This window comes from Galleria mellonella, unplaced genomic scaffold (assembly GCF_026898425.1).
Source record: "Galleria mellonella isolate WM207_F2 unplaced genomic scaffold, CSIRO_AGI_GalMel_v1 utg56, whole genome shotgun sequence".
NCBI lineage: Eukaryota > Metazoa > Arthropoda > Insecta > Lepidoptera > Pyralidae > Galleria > Galleria mellonella.
In genome coordinates this window covers 5,626,701-5,649,656 of record NW_026442117.1, presented here as the reverse complement: position 1 = coordinate 5,649,656, position 22,956 = coordinate 5,626,701, and the positions used below count along the sequence as shown (strand labels likewise).

Below are 22,956 nucleotides of genomic sequence, written 5' to 3'. Positions count from 1 at the left end.
CTCAGCTCATCAGCATATCGTATTTCGAAATGGGCGGTTTTCAAAAAATAACTAGTCAAAATGCTTATAATTTAATAAAAAAATATTTATTTATTTAACAGACTTTAATAATGAAGGAGTTCCTCGGATTAACTGTTTTTTTTTTCTGTATATATGTTATTCGATATCTATGCTCATTAAGAACAGACTTAATGATTTTTTTATTAATTAAAATGTTTAATATCATAAAATTCCAATGTAAAAGATACTTTTTTTTTGCATGAATAATATATTTTCTGCGTTAATGTTTTATTATACATATATTTTTCTAGTTACAATTATAATTACTACTATATACTATAAATAATTAATTATATATATATATATATATATATATATATATATATATATATATATATATGTGTGTGTGTGTGTGTGTGTGTGTGTGTGTGTATGTATATATATAATAATGAGTAGGGATAATATTTATATTATTATATGTATCACATCTCCCATATTTAGAACTGACAAAATTTTTCATCGTGCCTCCCACCAAATTGTTTCCATGCAAAGGTTGTCTGGAGGAGATCGCTTCTAGCGATAAGGTCGCCCATTGGTTTCTCACTGTGATTATTTCTTGTAATTGTTTATATTTATAATAAGTTTACTATTGTAATATTTTGGAGGAAACAATAAACAGTATCTATCTATCTATATATCTACGTACATGAATCCTTAAAAATTTTACACTCTTTTTTTGAGCAATCGTGTAAAAATATGAAAATCTTTTTTTCATAACGATACGTAATTATGAACAGCTGTAGCTATGTACAGCTCCCAAATTATCGGGCCCAAACGTTAACGAGCCGAGTCGTGACCCTTTTAGGGTTCCTTGGAGATGGTTAAAAAACCAAAAAAAAATGTATTCTTTTCAATCCACCTCAAAAAGAAACAAATTTTCAATTCAATTGTATGTTTTTTTTTAAATATTTATTATCTCATAAATATGTCAGTTGTAAACCGATTTCTTTTTTTTTTTTATTAAAAATTAGGTAAACAATTATCGATACTACTAGAAAGCCTATGTTAATTTCTGTAAGTATTATATGGTATAGTAATACGAATCCTGTTTCCTACAGGACAGGCTCAACCTATTGCGGGAATCAATGATAAATATTGTACTTATACAAATATGTTATGATAATAAAAATATACATTTTTATATTTTAGTTTTTTTTATCAAATTCGATTCAGTAATTAAATTTTTAAAGCAAAATTACTAGTTTTGCCACAATACATTTTTTTTAATGAAACACAATTTTTATTAATATTTTTGACGAAGGCGAGGGCGAGGGATGGGCTGCAGCGTCCCTCTTAAAACATCTTTAAAAGCCTAACTGCGGTTGCCAACCCGCCTGCCAAACGTGGAAACTACTGGCAAAACTCCCGTTATGGGGAAGGCTTATGTCCAGCAGTGGACAGTTAACGGCTGAAATGATCTGAATTATTATCAACAGCACACATTTTATCACATTTTCAGATTCTACAAAAGCATTTGTGAAGAAAATTATCATAAATTAAAAGTCTCCGCGGACGTAACAGTTAAAGAAATTCTTAGAATTCAACACAAAGTTAAAATTTTTGACGATATAAAGTTTTTTTTTTAACTTTTGATGAGAGTCGTTCATTGTTTCAAAAATGTATTCTCTTTGAAATAATTGGAAAATTTGTCGTCTACATTTGAAATTTTCAATTTTAAATAAATAAGACTGTTTTGCACGAAAAAAAACTATCGATTTTGAAAAAAACCAGTTATTTTGATTTAAAAACTAAACTACTGTATCGATTGTGATAAAATATCTATGAGACCAATCTGTAAGTATATCCTTTTAGAAAGGAAAATAATTTCCCAAATCGATTTATAACTGACAGAATTATTACTCGTAAATAACAAATATAAAAAAATACAACCGAATTGGAACCTTCTTTTTAAAGCCGGTTTAAAATAGATAGATAGATAACTCTTTATTGTTTCCTCCAAAAGATTACAATAGTAAACAGTAGTTATTATAGATACAAAAAATAAATAATGCCTAAAATATATATAATAAAATAAATAAACTATTCTGGTTTATAATTAAATTATTGATACGGAACCTTAGACCGGAAATTGCGGTCGTGCCTGCCCTGTTTTTATGAAGCCACCAAATAAATACCTCGGGTGCTAAATGGCGCATTGGAAGTTACCTAGAATTACTGATGGCGGTATTGGGAAGTCGACCCTTTTACTTGTAAAGCACCGTGCATACTGGTCAATCGTCGGATGTAATATAATAGAAACTTAGTGACCTTAATTTTGATCTCCATTTCTCTAAAACTGATTTATCTCTCAAAATTAAGTATGAGAAATTAATATTAAAAGTTTGATTAAAAATAAAAACGATGCAAAAGTTGACGAAAATAAAAGAATTTAAAAGAATGGAATAAACAAAACATAATCATTCATTATGATGTTTGTTTTTACTTATTATTATTACTTTACTTTATTTGCCAGAGGGAGACTTTGTACAAAAGTGGTTTACTTGGGCACCTCTGTCCCATTCATGTTTCTACCGTGAAGCAGTTGTGTTTACTTGGTTATATTTCGGTTTGAAGGGTGGGACATGGCGTGAATTTACAGGGTACAGAATAATAACACCTGAGTCCTCGGGAATGGCAACGCATGGGGGGTATCATGGGCGAAACAGTACGCTCTGTTATGTCCATGGTACTGCTCATATCTATAGGCGACAGTTATCATTTTCCATCAGGTGGACCGTCAGCTTGATTACCATTCTAAGTTGCATAAAAAAATTATATTAAATAGAATCTCCTTCTTTTTGTAGAAGTATTATTAGAAAAATTATTAAAGCGTGACTGAGTAATAAATATCCATACATATATACAAACTTTCATATTCATAATATTATTAAGACTAGCTATATCCTGCGGCTTTCATCATGTGAATGAGGCTAAAAAAGTAACGCTTGCCGAAGCACCCAATCGAGCATGAATAAGCTTCTCGAATATTCTCGTAACTAGTTGTGAATTCTCAATGAAAATATACCTTAAGGCGGTCCAGTTAAGTTTATAGTTAAATAGAAAGTATATATTTATCTTGGATAAGGTTTATCTGTGTACAAAATTCCATTCAAATCCCTTCAGCCGATTTCGCTTGATTGAAATAACACATGTTCAAAATACATCGCCAAAGACATATTTACGTAAATTGCTAAGCGTGTGTGAAAAGTATGATGAAAAACATGGTCTAAAATATAATACACAAAAAAGTTAATTTATGTATTTCGGTCTAGGTGGTAAGAATCCACAAACCCCGCCAATTCTTCTGAACGGTGTTCCTCTTAATAGAGTGACTCAGTTTAAATATCTAGGACATATTATTACCGATGACTTAAAAGATAACGCTGACATTGAACGTGAACGCAGGGCGCTGGCTGTAAGGGGTAATATGTTGGCTCGCAGGTTTGCTCGTTGCTCGACTGAAGTCAAAATAATATTGTTCAAGGCATATTGCCAATCTTTTTACACGAGCAGCCTGTGCAGCAGCACTATACACGGCGGGCATACAGCGCACTGCGTGTTCAATACAATAATGTTTTCAGGGTGTTGTTACGGTTGCCACGTTTTTGTAGTGCATCCACAATGTTTGCAGCGGCATGGACAGATGACTTCTATGCCATCAGACGCAAACGGATCGCATCTCTTTTATACCGACTGCGTGGCAGCAGTAACGGCATTCTGTGGGCATTGTGTAATAAATACGATAGCCCGATCCTGTCATTGTGGGTCAAAATTATTATAGGGGCCATAAAATGATTTTTGTATTTTTTTTTCTACTAACATAGTTTAAGTCAATTGTTACTAACAAAAATGGATCTTTGTAATCTATAATAAAGAATTATTATTATTATTTAGTATTTTTTAACGTTTTCAGTGACTCCCGAAAGAAATCTTAATTCGCTTATACTCGTAATTATTTCTTTGAATTATTGATTATTTTTCAAGCGACTTATATAATGTTCTTAGTTCCGTTGTGTTTTTTATATTTGTTACCTTATAACTCCGTTAGTTATGAACAGATTTAGAAAATTCTTTTGTTATCTTATACAACATACTTATAGATAGATCTCATATAGAAATTTTATCACAATCGGCTCAGTAGTTTAGCTTTTAAATTAAAATAAAATAATTAGCAATTATTATAGAATTGCCATTCAGTCCCGGCATAGAACGAGCTACCCATTCCTTTCCCATGGATATTATAAAAGGCGACTAAAAGAAGTTAACGGTTGAAAGATGAAAAAATCAACATAGACTAACTGCGGTTTTTAACTCACCTACTAGCATGGCAACTACTTGCATAACTCCCCTTCTTAAGGGAAGGTTTATGTACAGGAATGGACAGTTTATGGCTGAAATAATAATAATAATTAAATAATTCAATATGTATTGTACAGTCTCCTTAATGTTGAGTGACCAGCCATCGTTACAAGTACAACTCGACAGAAGCAAAAATTGTGTCCGAAAATTGTCTCTCTCTTGACCTATCTTATTCTATAAGCTAAAAGTCCTCACGTCAGAGCCGTATTTTTTTTTATACAACTTAGAATGGCAAACAATCTGACGGCCCACCTGATGGAAAGTGGTAACCGTCGCCTATAGACATGAGCAGTACCGTGGACATAACAGAGTATACTGTTTCGCCCATGATACCCCCCACGCGTTGCCATTCCTGAGGACTTAGGTATTATTTCTCTGTACCCAGTAAATTCACGCCATATCCCACCCTTCAAACCGAAACACAGCCATGCAAACACAACTGCTTCATAGATGAAACACGAATAGGACAGAGGTACCCAAGCAATCGACTTTTGTACAAAGTCTCCCCCTGGTAAATTATCATTTTAAACATAAAATTTAATTTTTAGTTTTTATTTATTTAATAAAGTTTTAATACACCTAGAAAGTGTAAATGGCGGACTTACCACCATTATAGCGTTATCTACCAGTCGACCGTAGACAGGAATAACAGAAAGATAAACAAATAAATAGAAAAAAAAAGACAATATTAAATTAAAACACTAATTTAAAAATAACATACATACTAAAAGTATAACATAAATTTCAGATAAAAAATAATTGACTTATAATTGACTGAGTTGTGAAGTAACAAAAATAAAAAAACACAGCCGAATTGAGAAACTTCACCTTTTTTTAAGTTGGTTGGAAAGTATGTAAGTAAAAAGTAAACTGAGTAAAGTAAGTAAACTGAACTTCGAAATAGAATGTAAAAATATTTTCCATGTTGGAATCGAAAACATCGACGATGTCCCATAAGCGACCATTTTTTGGCATGGTTTCTGCACTCGAAGCTCCCTATGTACATATATGTAACAGAGAAAGAACAATATTGGGAATTTCAGGAAATTTCTACGGTAAGGACTAAATGATGAGAGATATCGAATAATCTAATATACGAATCATTTTATTGAAACAATTCTACTAATGTGGTTAATATACTACATATATAATTTATTTAGTTTCTACGTCATTTCACTAAATTAAAATCAGAAAAATTTAAAATTGTAATATATATATATATATACTTATACAACTGTATCGTTACATTTATTAATTGCCTTGCTTATTTCCTATATTGTATAATGCAAATAAAGTATACTCATTCATTCATATATATGGATATATTTAATAGTATCAGAAGTCATATAAGAAAATCCATCGCAAATTATTCATTCAGCGATTTTAATGACGTTTGGCCTATGTTCGCATACTGATTAATTATCTAGACTGTAAATAATTGAGTTTTCGTTAACTATACTATGTGATAGCTTTTAATTAGCTTACTGTTTATCATATACTCATATTATTAATTATTATGTTATTATTGTCTTTATTATTGTTATTATGCTTCTCTCAAAAATAATAAATTAAATAAATATTATTAAATTACCAATTATTTTCGGGATATAGATGCAATAAATTGTAATTTTGAAAAAAAAATCACATCTCCCCTTTTAAGGAGAGGAGATGGCAACTAACCCCCGGCAGAAGCAGTTGGCCTGGGTTCAGAACCCCACGGAGAGAAACCGGCGTACAATGCGGGCAGTATCTAAGAGCACCGGTTTCTGCATCGTTTCCCGGGAGTGAACCGCCTCGGAATCCCAACCGTCTGAGATGTTGTTCCAGACTAGTTGGGATAAGACTGTTTACCGACAAAACGATTGCAATGATTTCGGTGGATGTCACCCCCCACATTTCGGTCGCCTTGTGAGCCAAGTTGAGATATTTTCTCTTTTTCTCAGTTTCGGCTTTCACGAGGTTCTCGTCATGTGGTATGGTGGCATCCACCAAAAACACCCTCGAAATATTATTATTATTATACTAGCGGCCCGTCCCGGCGTCGCACGGGTAAACATTTTTACATTTTAAAAAGTGGCCATTAAAGCTGCACACGCGACGGAAGCTTAAAAATGGAGAAACTTCTTCCGTTTTCCCAACATTTCCCTTCACTGCTCTGCTCTATTGATCGTAGCGTGATGAAAAGTATACTATAACCTGCCCAGGAGTATGAAGAATAATTGTACCAAGTTTTGTTAAAATCCGTCGAGTAGTTTTTGTTTCTATAACGAACATACAGACAGACAGACAGACAAAATTTTTACTGATTGTATTTTTGGCTTCAGTATCGATCACTAATCACCTCCTGATAGTTATTTTGGAAATATATTTCATGTACAGAATTGACCTGTCTACAGATTTATTATAAGTATAGATTTCTGCAATCTTGCGAACGATTCCGTCATTCCCCGGTTATTTCTGGAAACTCCCGGTGTCGTCACACATTCCTGCTACATATAGGCTTTGTTCTAGCCCACTGACAGTTTTCCAAATTCAATTCACCACGACGCCAGATGGCCAGACCATCGGAGTAAATTTAATTTCTTCAACGTTCATTTCAACTATGACAGAGCGTGTAATGCAATGTTTTTGACAAGTCACTGGAAAAACAAATTAAACTTCGCGTCTCTCTTCTGTTGAGAGCTGTAATAAGTACTGACAGTCCATTGTTATTGTTTATAATATTTCTAAAAAAAAACAATCAATTCATCATCATATCATCCGTTAAGCGTCCACTGCTGGACATAAGCCTACCCCTTAACGGATTTTTCCAATAGTTGCCACACTTGGCAGGTCAGCAACCGCAGTTAGGTTTTAGAGATGTTTTAAAGGTATGCTGCTGCCCATCCCTCGCCCTCCCTTAGTCGGCTCTTACGACACCCACGGAAAAGAAAGGGATGGCCTATTCTATGCCGGGACCACACGGCGGGACCACAGTACTTTAAATATATTACTATTTTTTATTAATTACTGTTGCAACTATAGGATCAGATTCCATGTCAATTTTGTCTATTTTTTTAGTGCAAAATTCTAAATGTGATCATTATTATAAAAATCTGTGATAATTAGGATGACTTAAGTCATTAGCCTATAACGCCAGGGAGAAGGAACCCGCATCAAAATATATCTTTCCTAATTATAATCCTCTCAAACACTATCCCATAAATCCATAAAATATAATCTTGAGGCCTAGCCTTAACGCCCAAATTGTACTTTAAAAGCTTAAGCCCTCGGCTATTTTCATTAAATATGCATATAATGTTCTCAGTTGGGTCCAAAATAGTAGGTAGATATCTTCAAATAACGCACTTAAGCTGACACGGTGTAGAGGACTTAATAGCTAATTAGGTCCTAGCCAAGTTTTACAATATCTTGCAGACGGTACAACAATCCACATTTTAATAAACACAAGTTTTATGGGTTGAAATAGAAATGGCTATATTTTTAAGCACAATTCATTGTTAAATAACCAACCAATGTAGGAGTTAAATAAAATCCTACATATTGAAATTTAAATCGGTAGGGGCCGCCCTAGACGGACGTATGTCGACCAAATAGGCGACGTGCTGAAGAAGGGCCAAATTAAAAGTACCCGTAACCGGCGAGCGTGCATGAAAAGATTGATGAATGTGGAAGAAGCGAAAGAAGTTTGTTTGAATCGAAGCATTTAGCGTTCCATTGTTTCTGCCTACCCTAATGGGAGACAGGCGTGACAGATATGTATGTATGTATGTATGTATGAAATTTAAATTATGTTGACGAGCAAATTGGATATCGCATATGCTACTCATATCTACTTCGTATTAAATTGTTTTAGTTAGGTGTCCGTCCACTGCCAAATATAGGCCTCCTCCTATGGGGAGTTTTGCCAATAGTCGCCACGCTTGGCAGGCGGGTTGACAACCGCAATTAGGTTTTGGTGATGTTTTAAGACGTACGCTGTGTTCCTTCCCTCGATCATTAAGTTGTCTTAGTCGAATAATAATGCTAATATAACTTCGAACATGTATGTAGGTGTCACTATTGAGACTATATTTCACATAAAAAAAAACATAGAAAAAAATCTATTGAAACAATTTGGATGCCTTGCGTTTGATTTGCCTCTACAATATGTTTTTCCATTTTCTTCCACGATCATACTATGAAATTAATTCTCAAAAGTTGTATTTCTAAACAAATTCGAAAAGGACAGATGTGCCCAAGTAGACGACTTTTGTACAATCTCCTTATGATAGTGCAATGGTAAATCATAGCTGTGTGTCTCAAATCCCACCGTTTTATCTTTTACCAGAGGGAAACTTTGTATAAAAGTCGTTTACTTGGGTACCTCTGAGCCACTCGTGTTTCTATCGTGAAGCAGTTGTGTTTGCATGGCTGTGTTTCGATTTGAAGGGTGGGATATGGCAGTGAATTTACAGAGTACAGAGGAATAACACATTAGTCCTCAAGAATGGCAACACATGAGAAGTATCATGGGCGAAACAGTATACTCTGTTATGACCATGGTACTGCTCATGTTTATAGGCAACGGTTACCACTTTCCATCAGATGGGCCGTCAGCTTGTTTGCCATTCTAAGTTGCATAAAAGAACCTTCTAAAAGCCTGCAATTCTCTTTGAATTCTTTTGGCGTTGTGTATGCCCATTTGTGTGGGTAGTTGCCATCAGGTGAGCCAAATATCTATATGTACGAATAAAAAACACCAACTCCACTTATTTGCGATTCAATGCAACATATAAAATATATAATATTATTTGTTTTATAAATTGAACGCTCAGAAAATTCAGGAAATATTCCCTTAAGAATTTTATACGAAATCTTTGGTATACTCCACACGGCTGTTGCGTCTGCCTCCGGTTGGGGAGAATGTTATTTTATAAGGAGTTTGTTTATAAAGATATGTCTCTTTGTACTCATATATACGATATTTATAAATGTACGAACCGTTTTGACATTCCATATTCGATATAAAGGTTCGCTAATTAGGAATCTTAAAGTCAGTGTTTCCATCATTAAATAAATGTACTTAAAAAGTGGCACATTTACTAATTTCATTTAAACGAAGGCGCTGGGATCTAGCAAAAAGAACAAACTTTCCATTGATTATTATAGATACAGTAGCTATTACATATATATCATATCAGCTTTTAACTATCCACTACTGAACATAAGCCACGTGGAGGTCGACCTGGTTGGGTATATTGCTGGAAATGAGCTCCTTAGTCTCCATTTTTAACAATCCCTTCCTACCTGATCTGCATGGTTTATTTAATGGATGACAATGAAATGGTACCCCGCCTGCGCTATCGGTATACACTGGAAGGGCACCAGTGAGTGATGATGACGATGAAGCAGATCAGTTAGCCCATCATGACGAATTAATTATTAATTAGCCATGATGGTTTCCAGGAGGAACCGCGTGGAGGTCGACCTGATAGGGTATATTGCTAGCAATGAGGCAGTCAGACTCCATTACTAACAATCCCTTTCACCCCCATATGCAGATCGGGGTGAAAGTTAGTAATGGAGTCTGACCTTGACCTAATGCTTACCTCTGTCCCATTTATGTATGTCATAAGTTATGTTGGAGGGTAGGACATAGCAATGATGTCACAGAATACGAAGCTATAATATCTTAGTTTGTGTGCAGGAGTGGCAACAAGAGGGGTAACACAGAAATCACAGTGTGTTTTGCTATGTCCATGGCGCCGTTCATGTCTATAGGCGACGGTTACCACTTACCATTAAGAAGGTCGTTAGTTAAACTGTAATTCTAAGTATTAAAAAAAAAATGCTGAAGTTAATAATAAATATATTTAAATTTAGAACTGGCTATTTGAAAAAAGAATTTCCTATTTACAATCGAATTTAAAAAGAAGTTTTTTTCATTTAATTGTATTTTTTTTTTGTTACCTCATAAGTCAATTATAAACCGATTTGTAAAAATCTTTTTTTTTATCTTAAAAGATATAGGTACTTACAGAGTGGTCCCATAGAAATTTTATCAGAATTGCTTTGGTAGTTTAGTTTTTAGATAAAAATAAATGATTTTGACAAAATTTAAGTCGTTTATTTTTTGTGGGACGCAATCTTTACTTATTTTACTATGGGATTTTTTTTAAATCATTGATCACACTTTTCAAACGCGTAATAGTAATAAACATTTTAATGCAACGATACGACCGTCTCCGTGGACCATCACAAACCTTGTTTTATTTGTGCTAACACAATTTAGAGGAGTCCCACGTTTAATTACACGAGGAATTAGTGGAGCTTTGTTTCTTTCTGGCTTATTTTTTCTAAATAACGTGCATGGAATCCGTGCTCTAATTGTATTAGAAGATAAGGCTTATACGTAATTATAATACGAATATCGATTATGTATATATATATATATATATATATATATATATATATATATATATATATATATATATATATATATATATATATATATATATATATATATATATGCCGGGGCACACACAGCTCTTTAGACATAATACAAGAAATAACATTAAGATAATTTACAATTATTTAAAAATTCTTTTGCGGAATTGTAAATTCTGAATCGAAGAATTTTAACAATTCTTTTGTGTTTCATTAATCTGTTTTTTTTTTTTTTTACACGAAATGTGCTGTTTATTTTTACAAAGCAAACTGCTCTTACAATATTGTTCTCTGCCCTACCCAATTAAATAGGTACTCATTTCGCCTTACTTTACAAAGTAGTTGATAAATTCGTCCAGAGCACTAGTACTTGAGAAACAATGTAAAAAACATAAAACACAGTTAAAATTAACAAGTACATTTTACTGCGCAAAACAATTTAACGTTATGTTTCACAAAAAATAAAATAGGTATCTATATTTTTTCTACTCAACTTAGAATGGCAAACAAGCTGACGGCCCACCTGATGGAAAGTAATAACCGTCGCCTATAGACATGAGCAGTACCATGGGCATAACAGAGTATACTGTTTCGCCCATTATACCCCCCATGCGTTGCCATTCCTGACAATTCAGATGTTATTCCTCTGTACCCTGTAAATTCACGCCATATCCCACCCTTCAAACCGAAACACAGCCATGCAAACACAACTGCTTCACGGTAGAAACACGAATGGGACAGAGGTGCTCAAGCGAATGGCTTTTGTACAAAGTCTCCCTCTGGTGCAGATAATTGCAGAATAATTATGTGAAAGCGCAATTAAAAGCGACATAGCTCCCTTATAACACTTTATTAAGGATGTAAAACTCCACGTGAGCAAGTACAATGGTAAAGACTACAGTAAATACAGATAAACATTAAACCATGTTTATCGTGTTATAAACTCGGGTGTTTCTTTGCTTAAATCCTGACCAATTTATAAGCTGTCGCAGTTAAATAAATGTAAAGAACATTTTACTTTGTATAATTTTTGTATATAAGTTAGAATTGTAAAGTGATTCACATACATTACAGTATGGGATTAAAATGGCAAACAAACTGTCGGCCCACCTGATGGAATGTGGTAACCGTCGCCTATAGACATGAGCAGTACCATGGACATAACATAGTATACTGTTTCGCCCATGATACCCCTCATGCATTGCCATTCCTAGATTTACCACTAGACGGGCTATATGTTTGTTTGCCAACTTTATGGTATAAAAAAGAAACTTATTAATTTTTTTTTACCTCATAATAATATAATAATTTATTTTTATTTTATTTTATGTTAAAAATAACTGTCTATTTGTACAACGTGCTGTACTGTAATGTAATGTACTGTTACAATTAACAGAAAAATATTACATAATAAGTCTTAAGTAACCAATAAAGTCTTTATTAATAACAATTACACACAGAACGGACAAGGTTTGGTATACAGCAATAAAAAAAAAGAAATTATTAAGATGCAAGTACCGTCACATTGATTTCTTCATATTATCCCTAATCAGCCTTTTTTACATTGTTAATAATATTTTGAATTTATTTCGTTATAATACAATTTAAAAACAAAACCCACCTCTTACTTTCCTGTGAGTGTCGTAAGAGGCAACCGGTGAATTGTGCTTATTATTTGTTTTATACAAGTTAGAATGGCAAACAAGCTGACGGCCCACCTGATGGAAAGTGGTAACCGTCGCCTATAGACATGAGCAGTACCGTGGACATAATAGAGAATACTGTTTCGCCCATGATACCTCCCATGCGTTGCCATTCCTAAGGAATCAGGTGTTATTCCTCTGTACCCAGTAAATTTACGCCATATCCCACTCTTCAAACCGAAACACAGTCATGCAAACACAACTGCTTCACGGTTGAAACACGAATGGGACAGAGGTATCCAAGCAAATGACTTTTGTACAAAGTCTTTCTCTGATAAATTATTATTTAAGGGCTCCTGTTGATTTCGAAACTAATCGGGCATCTCCGAATTTTAAATTTGAGTAAAGGCGTCATAAATCTTCTTCTTTTTTCTTCTTGTTGTTCCAATTTATTTGAGGTCTGCCCTCCTGGTAGTCCTGCGTCACGCCATACGGTTATGGGTTGTTTGTACCCTTGCGTTTGTATATTTCACGCCATTTTTATTGTTTGCAACCGGATCATTAGTGGTCAACCACGCCATCTTTTTCCTTAAAGTCGACATAAATAATTAAAATATAACTTCACATACCTACTCGTATCTTCGTCATCATCATTTCAGCCATTATCCGTCCACTGCTGGACATAATCCTCCCCCATAGACTGTCATGAAGATCACCTGCACATCCACTGACTCCCTGCAATGCATTTGAGGTCGTCACTCCATCTAGTTAGGGGTCGTCCTATACTGCGTTTGCTCCTCTCATACCTATACCATTTTGTGATATGAAAACTTTAGTCTACCAGCTCTTGCCAGTTGTTTCAATTAAATAAATTTATTCATGTATTTATGGTATGTACATAAAAAAATTAAAATACAAACAAAACAAAAATTATCCATTTGAATTTTTTCAACGGATGAAATAGAAAAAAATGAAAGTTGTTTTTTTTTGGGCAGTGTCACAAATAAACTAAACAAACCATAACGCACTTATTTAAAATTGTTAGCTGTTAATTAAAAATTATTTAAATATAAATATTAATTACTTATAATTATTTATTAAAATTCGATCGCTTTCGCTCATGACTCGTCCCACAAAAACATATCACGTTAAAAATTAACACAGACGTAAAATTTGGTGAAATTGCAAATGAAACGAAAAATATAATTTTGCTTGTATTTTTTAGATAAAATTCTTGCGTTTGTTTTTATGAGCTGATTACATTTTTGTGAATATTGTTGTTTCTAAATAAAATGGAAACATATTTTATTTTTTTATAAAACAAAGAGCAAACAAGCATGCGGCTCGTCTGAACTATTGCCGGCTATGAGTACCCGCAACACCGGAGATATTGCAGGTGTACAACCTTTGTTGTAGGTTACGATATATTACTTTATAGGTATTAGGTATTAAGTCAGCCCTATATACAATATATATAGCTATACCCTATGTATATATATATATATATATATATATATATATATAGCAGAATTGTGAAAATCGATTCATAACTGGCGACGTAATCGTATTGTATATTAAAAAAAAAATTAATAATGTTCTTTATTTAAAAGTTACTTAAAAATATGTACACTTATTTATATCATACTCTTTGTAGAATTGGAATGATGCATATAATTCAAATAAATGTGTGAAGGGCAACTCCTTACCTCTCATGGGACAACTGAAGGGGAACTGCGACGTTTGGTAATTTTATGGAAGCACCGAGCGTTATTCAGCGCAACACTTCCCAGTCTAAATACGTTAAGGTTCGGTATTTATTTTTATTTCTTATAAATCTCATAGTTTTACTTGTATGCTGATTCGATTTGTAAATTAAGACGGTGAAATTCTTCTTCTGTTTTTTTATACAACTTAAAATGGCAAACGAGCTGACGGCCCACCTGATGGAAAGTGGTAACCGTCGCCTATAGACATATAGACATGAGCAGTACCATGGATATAACAGAGTATACTGTTTCGCCCGTGATACCCTCCATGCGTTGCCATCCCTGAGGACTCAGGTGTTATTCCTCTGTACCCTGTAAATTCACGTCATATCCCACCCTTCAAACCGAAACGCAGTCATGCAAACACAACTGCTTCACGTTTGTAACACGAATGGGACAGAGGTACCCAAGCAATCGACTTTTGTACAAAGTCTCCCTCTGGTGACTAGCCTAGCCAGTAGCTCCCTAGCCAGTAGTTGCCAAGCTTGGCGAGCGGGTTGACAACCGCAGTTAGGCTTTGAGGATGTTTTAAGAGGGACACTGCTGCCCTCATGCTCATGCTGCTCATTTATTTCTCATAGTATCTTCTTACGACTCCGACAAGAAAGGGAGAAGTAGCCCATTCTAGGTACACACGGAGGTAAACCCGTAGAATATGACTAGTTTATAATAATGTTGAGATTTAACGACTTCGTAGGCGGAATACTCTCATTCGTACTGCCTGTAGTTAAACGATTTCATGCCAAGATGTTGTTCCTCGTGTACCATTTACATATAATTGGGTAATATAACGATGACATCATGGCATAATCTGCTGGAGAATTATCATAATAAACTCACTCCCGTTGGCAGGGTGGAAGGGATTGTTAGTAACGGGGACTAGCGAACCCTTTGCCAGCAATATCAATAGATTTTCAGGTCGACCTCCATGCGGTTGGTACTGGAAACCATCGTGATTAATTCCAGGTGAATTGAAGTAGACACCGAATTCAATAGTGGCTAAACTAGTTATTTTTTAAACTAATCTACTGAACCGATTTTGATAAAACTCCTATGGAACAAATACGAAAGGCGGGGTTATCATTCCATTATCAGCCATCAAAAAGAAATACAATTTATTGGGGAGAAAAGGGATTGTTATTAATGGGGATTAGCAACTGTTTCTAGCAACATACCCTATCAAGTCGACCTCCTCGCGGTTCCCCCTGGAAACCATCGTGATTTATTCAATGGTGAATTTGTCACGATGCGCCAACTGACCTGTCTTTCTCACTTATCATCCGTCACTGATGCCCTACCAGCGTCTACCGATAGTACGGGCGGGTTACCATCCCATTTTCATCCATTAAAAAAAACTCGTTGGCACTGTAATAAAATATTTTGAGATGCCCTTACCCCTTTTTTCTTAAAAACTGAAACCTAAAACAAACCTATTTTACCAGAGGGAGACTTGTAAAAATATCGTTTGGTTACTGTAGCCTGGACGCCTGCAACACTAGGGATGTCACGTGCGTGTTATCGACTCTGAAGAAACCTTAATACACTCTTTTTGATACTGTCATCTTTAGGAAATACCTTTTTTTTTCATACAACTTAGAATGGCAAACAAGCTGACGGCCCATCTGATGGAAAGTAGTAACCGTCGCCTATAGAAATGAACCGTACCATGGACATAACAAAGTATACTGTTTCGCCCATGATACTCCCCATGCGTTGCCATTCCTGGGGACTCAGGTGTTATTCCTCCGTACCCAGTAAATTCACGCCATATCCCACCCTTCAAACCGAAACACAGCCATGCAAACACAACTGCTATACGGTTGAAACACGAATGGGACAGAGGTATCCAAGCAATCGACTTTTGTACAAAGTCTCCCTCTGGTAAACTTCTGTCTATATCTAAATAAAAGGAGGTAAAATAGGTTGTTATATATAAGAAATAATAATTATTAACAATAAAGGATGTTTAGAGTAACAAATGTTATAATAGTAAATTTAATAGATTTGGCATAATAAAATTATAAATCAACATTATTACATCGACTCAACATTGTTTAATAGGTTAAAACGAGTTTTATTAAACAATGTTTAGATATAAACAGATCGTATATATCTAAACATTGTTTAATAAAACTCAAAAATATTTAAAACACTGCTCGTCTAAGTAGTGTTTAACAAAATGTTGCAAAAGTGATTAAAAACAGTTTAGTTAGTATTAAATTAATATAATTGTTTAATTATAATAAAATTTATTAATTTTAACACTAATCTATTACCTATTTTTAATAATAAAGTTTTATTTACACATAAACAAATGACAAAAGTAAGTTTAAAAAGTGACAAAATTTTGGGTTTACTTAACATCACGGCAGGTTAGGTTTGTGTCAAAAATCTTCGACGTGTTTCGATCCATATTTCTTTGGATATAATTAAAGATTGTGTTTCGCAAAAAAAAAAAACGAATTCAGTTGTGACTAAAGCAATTATTTTGATTTAAAAACTAAAGTGCTGAACCTTTGTATATCCTTTGAAAAAAAAAGAGAATTTTCTAAATAAGTTAACAATTGACAGAGTTATGAGGTAACAAACCTAAAAGAAAACACAACCGAATTGAAGTTAGTGGAAAATGTTCAGTTTAATTAATAGAAAACAGCCCTTGAGATTCTAATGATTTTAATTCCACCCTTTATAGTATATACCCTTTGCTAAAATTCGTAATTCCAAAATTTAATTTAATTAAAACCTGCCTAATATGTAACCTCTCGAGTCACAAATTAGTCTGCTTTCCTTTGTCATACTCGCTATAGAATAGATTATTAATGGATTCGTTTCTATTCCTTGTCTCGCAATTACAACGACTAACTTGTCTTTGTTATCTAAATACGCACATAATTAATTCAAATTTAATTCACTATCAAACAATGGACCAGCGAGCGATTAATTATTTCCCAAACTCATCGACGTTCTATTATGGTTAAACAACAATAGATTACGTTTCTGAACATTAATAAAAATCCGTTCCAGAACTGTTCAGAAAGTAGACTTCAGAATCTGGCACATCGTTCATAGCTAATTGCAGATTTGCCCCCTAATTTGGTAGACAAACGTCCGCTACGTGAGCATTACCTTATTCCACCAACGTTCAAAATGATCCTGTTCTCCCCATCCATTCCTGCTCACAAAAGTTTTTCACACACGTTAAACATTTGAATTTGTTTCACAGCACTATTGTACAATCACAGCTCACCCGTTACGGTCAAATTCGAAAATGGAACGTTGCGTTCGAATTACAAATTTGAACTGTTGCTAATTGTACGCGGTTTAAAATCGAAATTCGAATTAAGCGGTTTGTTGTCGTCGTTGCGCGGGCCCGCTGCGCGAAGGCGCGGGTCTACGTCCGATCCGGACGGCCGACGGTTCGGCACTGGGATGAAACGGGATGATGCGAGATGAAGGGATGGTGACCACCTACCACCCCCCACCTGTGGCCTGCACGCACTGCAGTCGACCTCTTTGCGCCTTTCAAGTTTATGATGAAGCGATTTCACAGATTTTTCATTAATTACATAAAATAAAGCTGCGTTTAGATTTATGTAGAGTTCCTATACCTACTGCGGTGTCATTATGTAGCAACTAGCGAGTTACTGGAGCTTCGCCTACGTGGAATACATTAATCTTGTATTTCCGGAAATTTCTTAAAATTCTATCTTTGAATCTGAGTACAGTCATAAACAAATAGATAGATACGCTTTATTGTTTCCTCCAAAATTTACAATAGTTAATTTATTATAAATATAAACAATTACAAGAAATTATCACAGTGAGAAAACAATGGGCGACCTTATCGATAAAAGCAATCTCTTCGATGCAACCTTTGGATAGAGAGAGTTAATTATAAATTGTATGATCGGAGGCAGAATGAAAAGATGTAATTAATACATGCGCTAATATAAATATATATACCTCATTATTATATACACGTATCTATGTAATTTGGCCCCGGCATAGAATGAGTCGTGGATGTCATAAGAGGCGACTAAAGGATGGCAAGGAATGGACTGCAGCGTCCCTCTTAAAACAAATGTCAAATTTACCAATCCGTCAGCCAAACATGGCAACTACTGGCAAAACCACCCAAAGGTGAAGCTTATATCAGCAGTGACCTATTAAAAACTAATATAATGTTGTATTTGTGCGTGTATATATACATACATAAACACACACACAAAAAAACAAACACACAATTACATATATACATCAAACACAAAGTTATAAAATTTTTAGCTATCTGAAGAAATATGTAAATATGCTAACCAGATAAATAAACAGATTCACAAGATGACAACTTGATCAGATAAAAATCCTTAAGTTTTGTTTTAAAACTTGGCACAAGTTGTATATTTCGTATGAAAACTGAATTATATTTATATAAGATTACAATATGTATAAATATAAATAATAATAATATAAAAAAATACATTTTACATGCAACAAGGAATAGCATATCCTTATTCTAACCTAATTTGTAACGGTCATTTCACGAGTACAATACAAAATTGTCATTGAAACAATCGACTTTTGTACAAAGTGGTGAAACTAGTGGTGGTTCAGGTCGACCTCCTCGCGGTTCCCCCTGGAAACTATCATGGTTAATTCCTGATGGGCTAACTGGCCTGTTTTCATTCTCATCAATCACTCTTCACTGGTGCTCCGTCAGCGTATCCCGTTAGCGCAGTCGGGGTTACCATACCATTTTCACCCATCAAAAAAAAAAAAAAAAAAAAAAAAAAAAACTAGTGGTGGTACTCCCTCTGGTGGTACTTTGGCTCTTAGGTTTTGTTTTCTATTTACTATAATAAATTATGTATGTATTGATTAATATGATTAATGAAGAGCAATATAATGTAGAATATATGTAAAATCACCAGAGGGAGACTTTGTACAAAAGTCAATTGCTTGGGTGCCTCTGTCACATCCGTGTTTCTATCGTGAAGTAGTTGTGTTTGCATGGCTGTGTTTCGGTTTGAAGGGTGGAATATGGCGTGAATTTACTGGGTACAGAGGAATAACATCTGAGTCCTCAGGAATGGCAACGCATGGAGGGTATCATGAGCGAAACAGTATACTCTGTTATGTCCATGGTACAGTTCATGTCGACGACGGTTACTACTTTCCATCAGGTGGGCGGTCAGCTTGTCTGCCATTCTAAGTTGTATAAAAAAAAAATTCATATTATTAATAATTTGCACGCCGACATAGAGGCAGAATGTATATGGGAAATGTAACCTCTTCCATTTAAAACTACCTACATTCTAGCAAAATAAGTTAATTTCATTTCATATAGTTTAATTTTGTACGAGTCGCATGATTCTTTGAACAAAATATTTTTTTTCTTTCTTTCTTTCTTTTCTTTGCATAAATACTCACTACTGATAAGTGGTAAATGTCGCAACAAACTAACAAATGCTATAGACATAACAATTATTCAAATTTCTAATTTTCTGGCCCCATTGAGTACGTCAACGGGCTGTGTTAATCAGAACAAGTACCTTTAATTACTTGAAAAAGAAAAAAGTATCTTTCCTACCAAAACATACGGTTCTAAATATGTTGCTGCGATTTTTTTTTTACCAATTATACAACAATGTATATAACAATGTATCACGCACGATATGTACAGAAACTAGGCATGGGCAATATTGATACCGCTCCAATATCAATATCTATTTATTTTGAGCATTAATGGCGGAAAAAATGGTATTAGTTAGATATCTATATTAATTTCAATCGGGTTCTTTAATTCGACATTAAATATTCAATAAGAGACATTGGTAATGAGGTTTCTTTAGGGTCGGTAACTCACGCGTAATACCTCTGGTATCGCAGGCGTTCATAGGCTACGGTGGTAACCACTTACCATTCTTGTTTGCCACCTCAGTGGTATAAAAAAAGGTCGTTCGTCATGCGATACCACCCCTAGATATCATTATCTTTTTAAATTTTTTTGAAATTATTTACAAAGGGCCAACTGGCCTGGCTTCATCTACCATCCCTCACTGGTGCCCCGCCGGCGTATAAGCACTCCATTCTCATCCGTTAAAAAGTTATTTTTTTATGCAACTTAGAGTGGCTAACAAGCTGTCGGCCCACCTGATGGAAAGTGGTAACTGTCGCCTATAGACATGTGCAGTAACATGGACATATATGTTATACTGAACGGTATGGACTGCCGTTCGGTGAGCGTGGACTGTAGGGACGTTGGTTCAGGCTGGAGTGAAACACAGGGATTACTATTCTGAAGCCTCCGGTACCGTCTGAAGAGAGTATTTTTTCTTCTTGTCCTATTTCTTCTCGAGTGTAGTGTGTCGCTGCCCGGAAGCGAATGCCGCTCGACGAGAGGCGGCCTATCTTTATACCCGCCCGCTCGCACGATAACATTTCCAACTCGCGTTAGCGATCTGTGCGAGCGGGACGGGGCGAGAATGAACGAGACGCGTGTCTCTTCAGATCGGTACTCTATAGCGTCTATTTATTGCAATTTACAATTTCTTAATTCTATTTATTGTTACAATTTCTATTTCTATTCGTAGGTAATAATGACAACACACAAAGAAATACTTTATTTAACTTACACTATCTTAAATCTATGTAAAATCTATATAAAATAACAGAATACAAAACGATTAACTAGGACTTAACAACTATAAATTACGATATATACAAATAATGTCGCGAACATAATCTCCCGCCGCAGCTCTCGTAGCTGGAGTTAACTCGTGTTCGCGTCGCTCGATGTCGATGTGGGCAGTATGATCAGCTTCTTAGTGGGTCGCCGTAGGATGCCCTTGTTCGTCCGCACGTCGACTGCTCGGATCTCGCCGTCTGGTCCAGGGTAGGTCGCCACCACCACGCCTCGCGGCCACGTGTTGCGAGGCAAGGTCCCATCAGCTATTAGGACCAGGTCGTCCATTTTGATGGCTCCGTGTGTAGCTCGGGGCTCCCGCCGGTGTTGCAACTCGGGTAGGTACTCCTTCACCCACCGGTTCCAGAAGCAGTCAGCTAGCCTCTGGCTGGCACGCCACTCCTTGTGTCCCGCCGCGTCGCTCTCGGTGAAGCTGCCTGGCAGTGGGACGCGCGACGGACCGCCCAATATGAAGTGATTGGGGGTTAGGGCGCTGTCGTCGTCTGCCGATGTTGACACGTGGGTTAGCGGTCGACTATTGAGGGTGTGCTCGACCTCGACCAGCAGAGTGTGGAGGACCTCTTCCTTGGGGGCTCGCTCGTTCAACGTAGCGGCTAGTGCGGTCTTCACGCTACGCACCAACCGTTCCCACGCACCTCCCATGAAGGGTGCGCTCGGGGGAATGTAGCGCCACCGGATGAAATGGACTGATGACTCTTCTTGGATGGCTTCCTCGGCTGCTTTCTTCAGTTCGACGTCAGCACCTCTGAGGTTGGTGCCTTGGTCGGACCATAGCTCAGTGGGACACCCTCTGCGGCTTATGAAGCGCCGCAGGGCCATTATGGCGGAGTCCGTGCTGAGGCTGCCGGCGATTTCTAGGTGGACTGCGCGCGTCGTTAGGCAGGTGAAGAGCACTCCGTATCGTTTCTGGTGAGTGCGGCCCACTGTCACGGTCATAGGCCCGAAGTAGTCTAGGCCGGTGAACGTGAACGGTCGTTGATGATGCGCCAACCTGCTATGTGGATGGTTGCCCGTTGATGGCTGCGCCGGTCTTGCTCTTCGTAGGCGGCACAGCTGACACCTCTTCAGTTCACTGTGGACGGCGTGTCGTAGGCGCAACACCCACAAGTGTTGTCGCACCTCGTTCGTGGTGATCTCGAAGCCGCCGTGGTGAAGTTTCCGATGCACCCATGTGATGTATAGGCGCACCCAGATGTGGTTTCCGTCGACGATGGGGGGCTCTCGTTGCTCGGCTGACAAATCGGCGGTGGCCGCTATTCTCGATCGAAGTCGCAGAATGTCGTCGTTGTCTATGACGACCGACAGCTGTATGAGTCGACTGGATGACGGCAGCTGTTTCCCTTGTTTCAATACTGCGATTTCGTCGCCGAACGCCTCTTGTTGTATCGCGCGAATCCATAGCCGTCGCGCGCGATCTAGGTAGCGTGTGTCTATGGGGATGAAACACACAGATGGACTATTGCTGTTCTTGATTTTCATCTTCGTCTTCTCTCTATCGACTTTCTTCGTGCGGGTCCAAGTGGGGTCGGCGCTCTCTTTCTTCTTGTTTCTCTTTCGGATGGCGGTGCAGCGTTGACTGGTCGGTCGCAGGAGGTCGATGAACTGCAACACCCGTGCTGAACTGCGAACAAGTTTCAACCAATTAGAAAAACGTGACGGATCGGGTAATGCTATAGACAACTGCGTCGCGTTCTGTAGCTTGTGTACGCGTTCTTCTCCCGTTTCCGCTTGACTATCGTCGCTCGAACTATCTTCACGCGGCCACTGTTCTTCGTTTTTGTCGAATTTCCTTTCGACCAGTTGGAGACGTCGCATTGCCGATTCGTAGTTGTCCGGCGGCACAGGGTCGTCCTTCTTCCATAATAACCCCGTCTCGTATCCTCCCGCCGGTAACGGACGAGTTTTCTCCTCTAAGATGCGTAGGGCGCGACGTTCTTCTTCATTGTAAGACCTCTTCGGTGCGGTCCCCAGCGATTCGAGCGCGAAATGTTGCTTC

The 22,956-nt window shown here is 36.6% G+C and overlaps 1 protein-coding gene across 2 annotated transcripts in view; it reads right to left on the bottom strand.

Annotated features, from left to right (window-relative positions):
- The window catches only part of LOC113515742 (potassium voltage-gated channel protein Shaw-like), a 324,996-nt gene extending 307,319 nt beyond the window's left edge, over positions 1–17,677 (bottom strand). For both annotated transcript variants that reach the window (XM_052899177.1, XM_052899178.1), the window contains exon 1: positions 17,384–17,677. In XM_052899177.1, the coding sequence (XP_052755137.1) occupies positions 17,384–17,427 (44 nt within the window). In that variant the 5' untranslated portion in view covers positions 17,428–17,677. The remainder of the gene's footprint in view (positions 1–17,383) is intronic.
- Between the last annotated feature and the right edge of the window lie 5,279 nt (positions 17,678–22,956).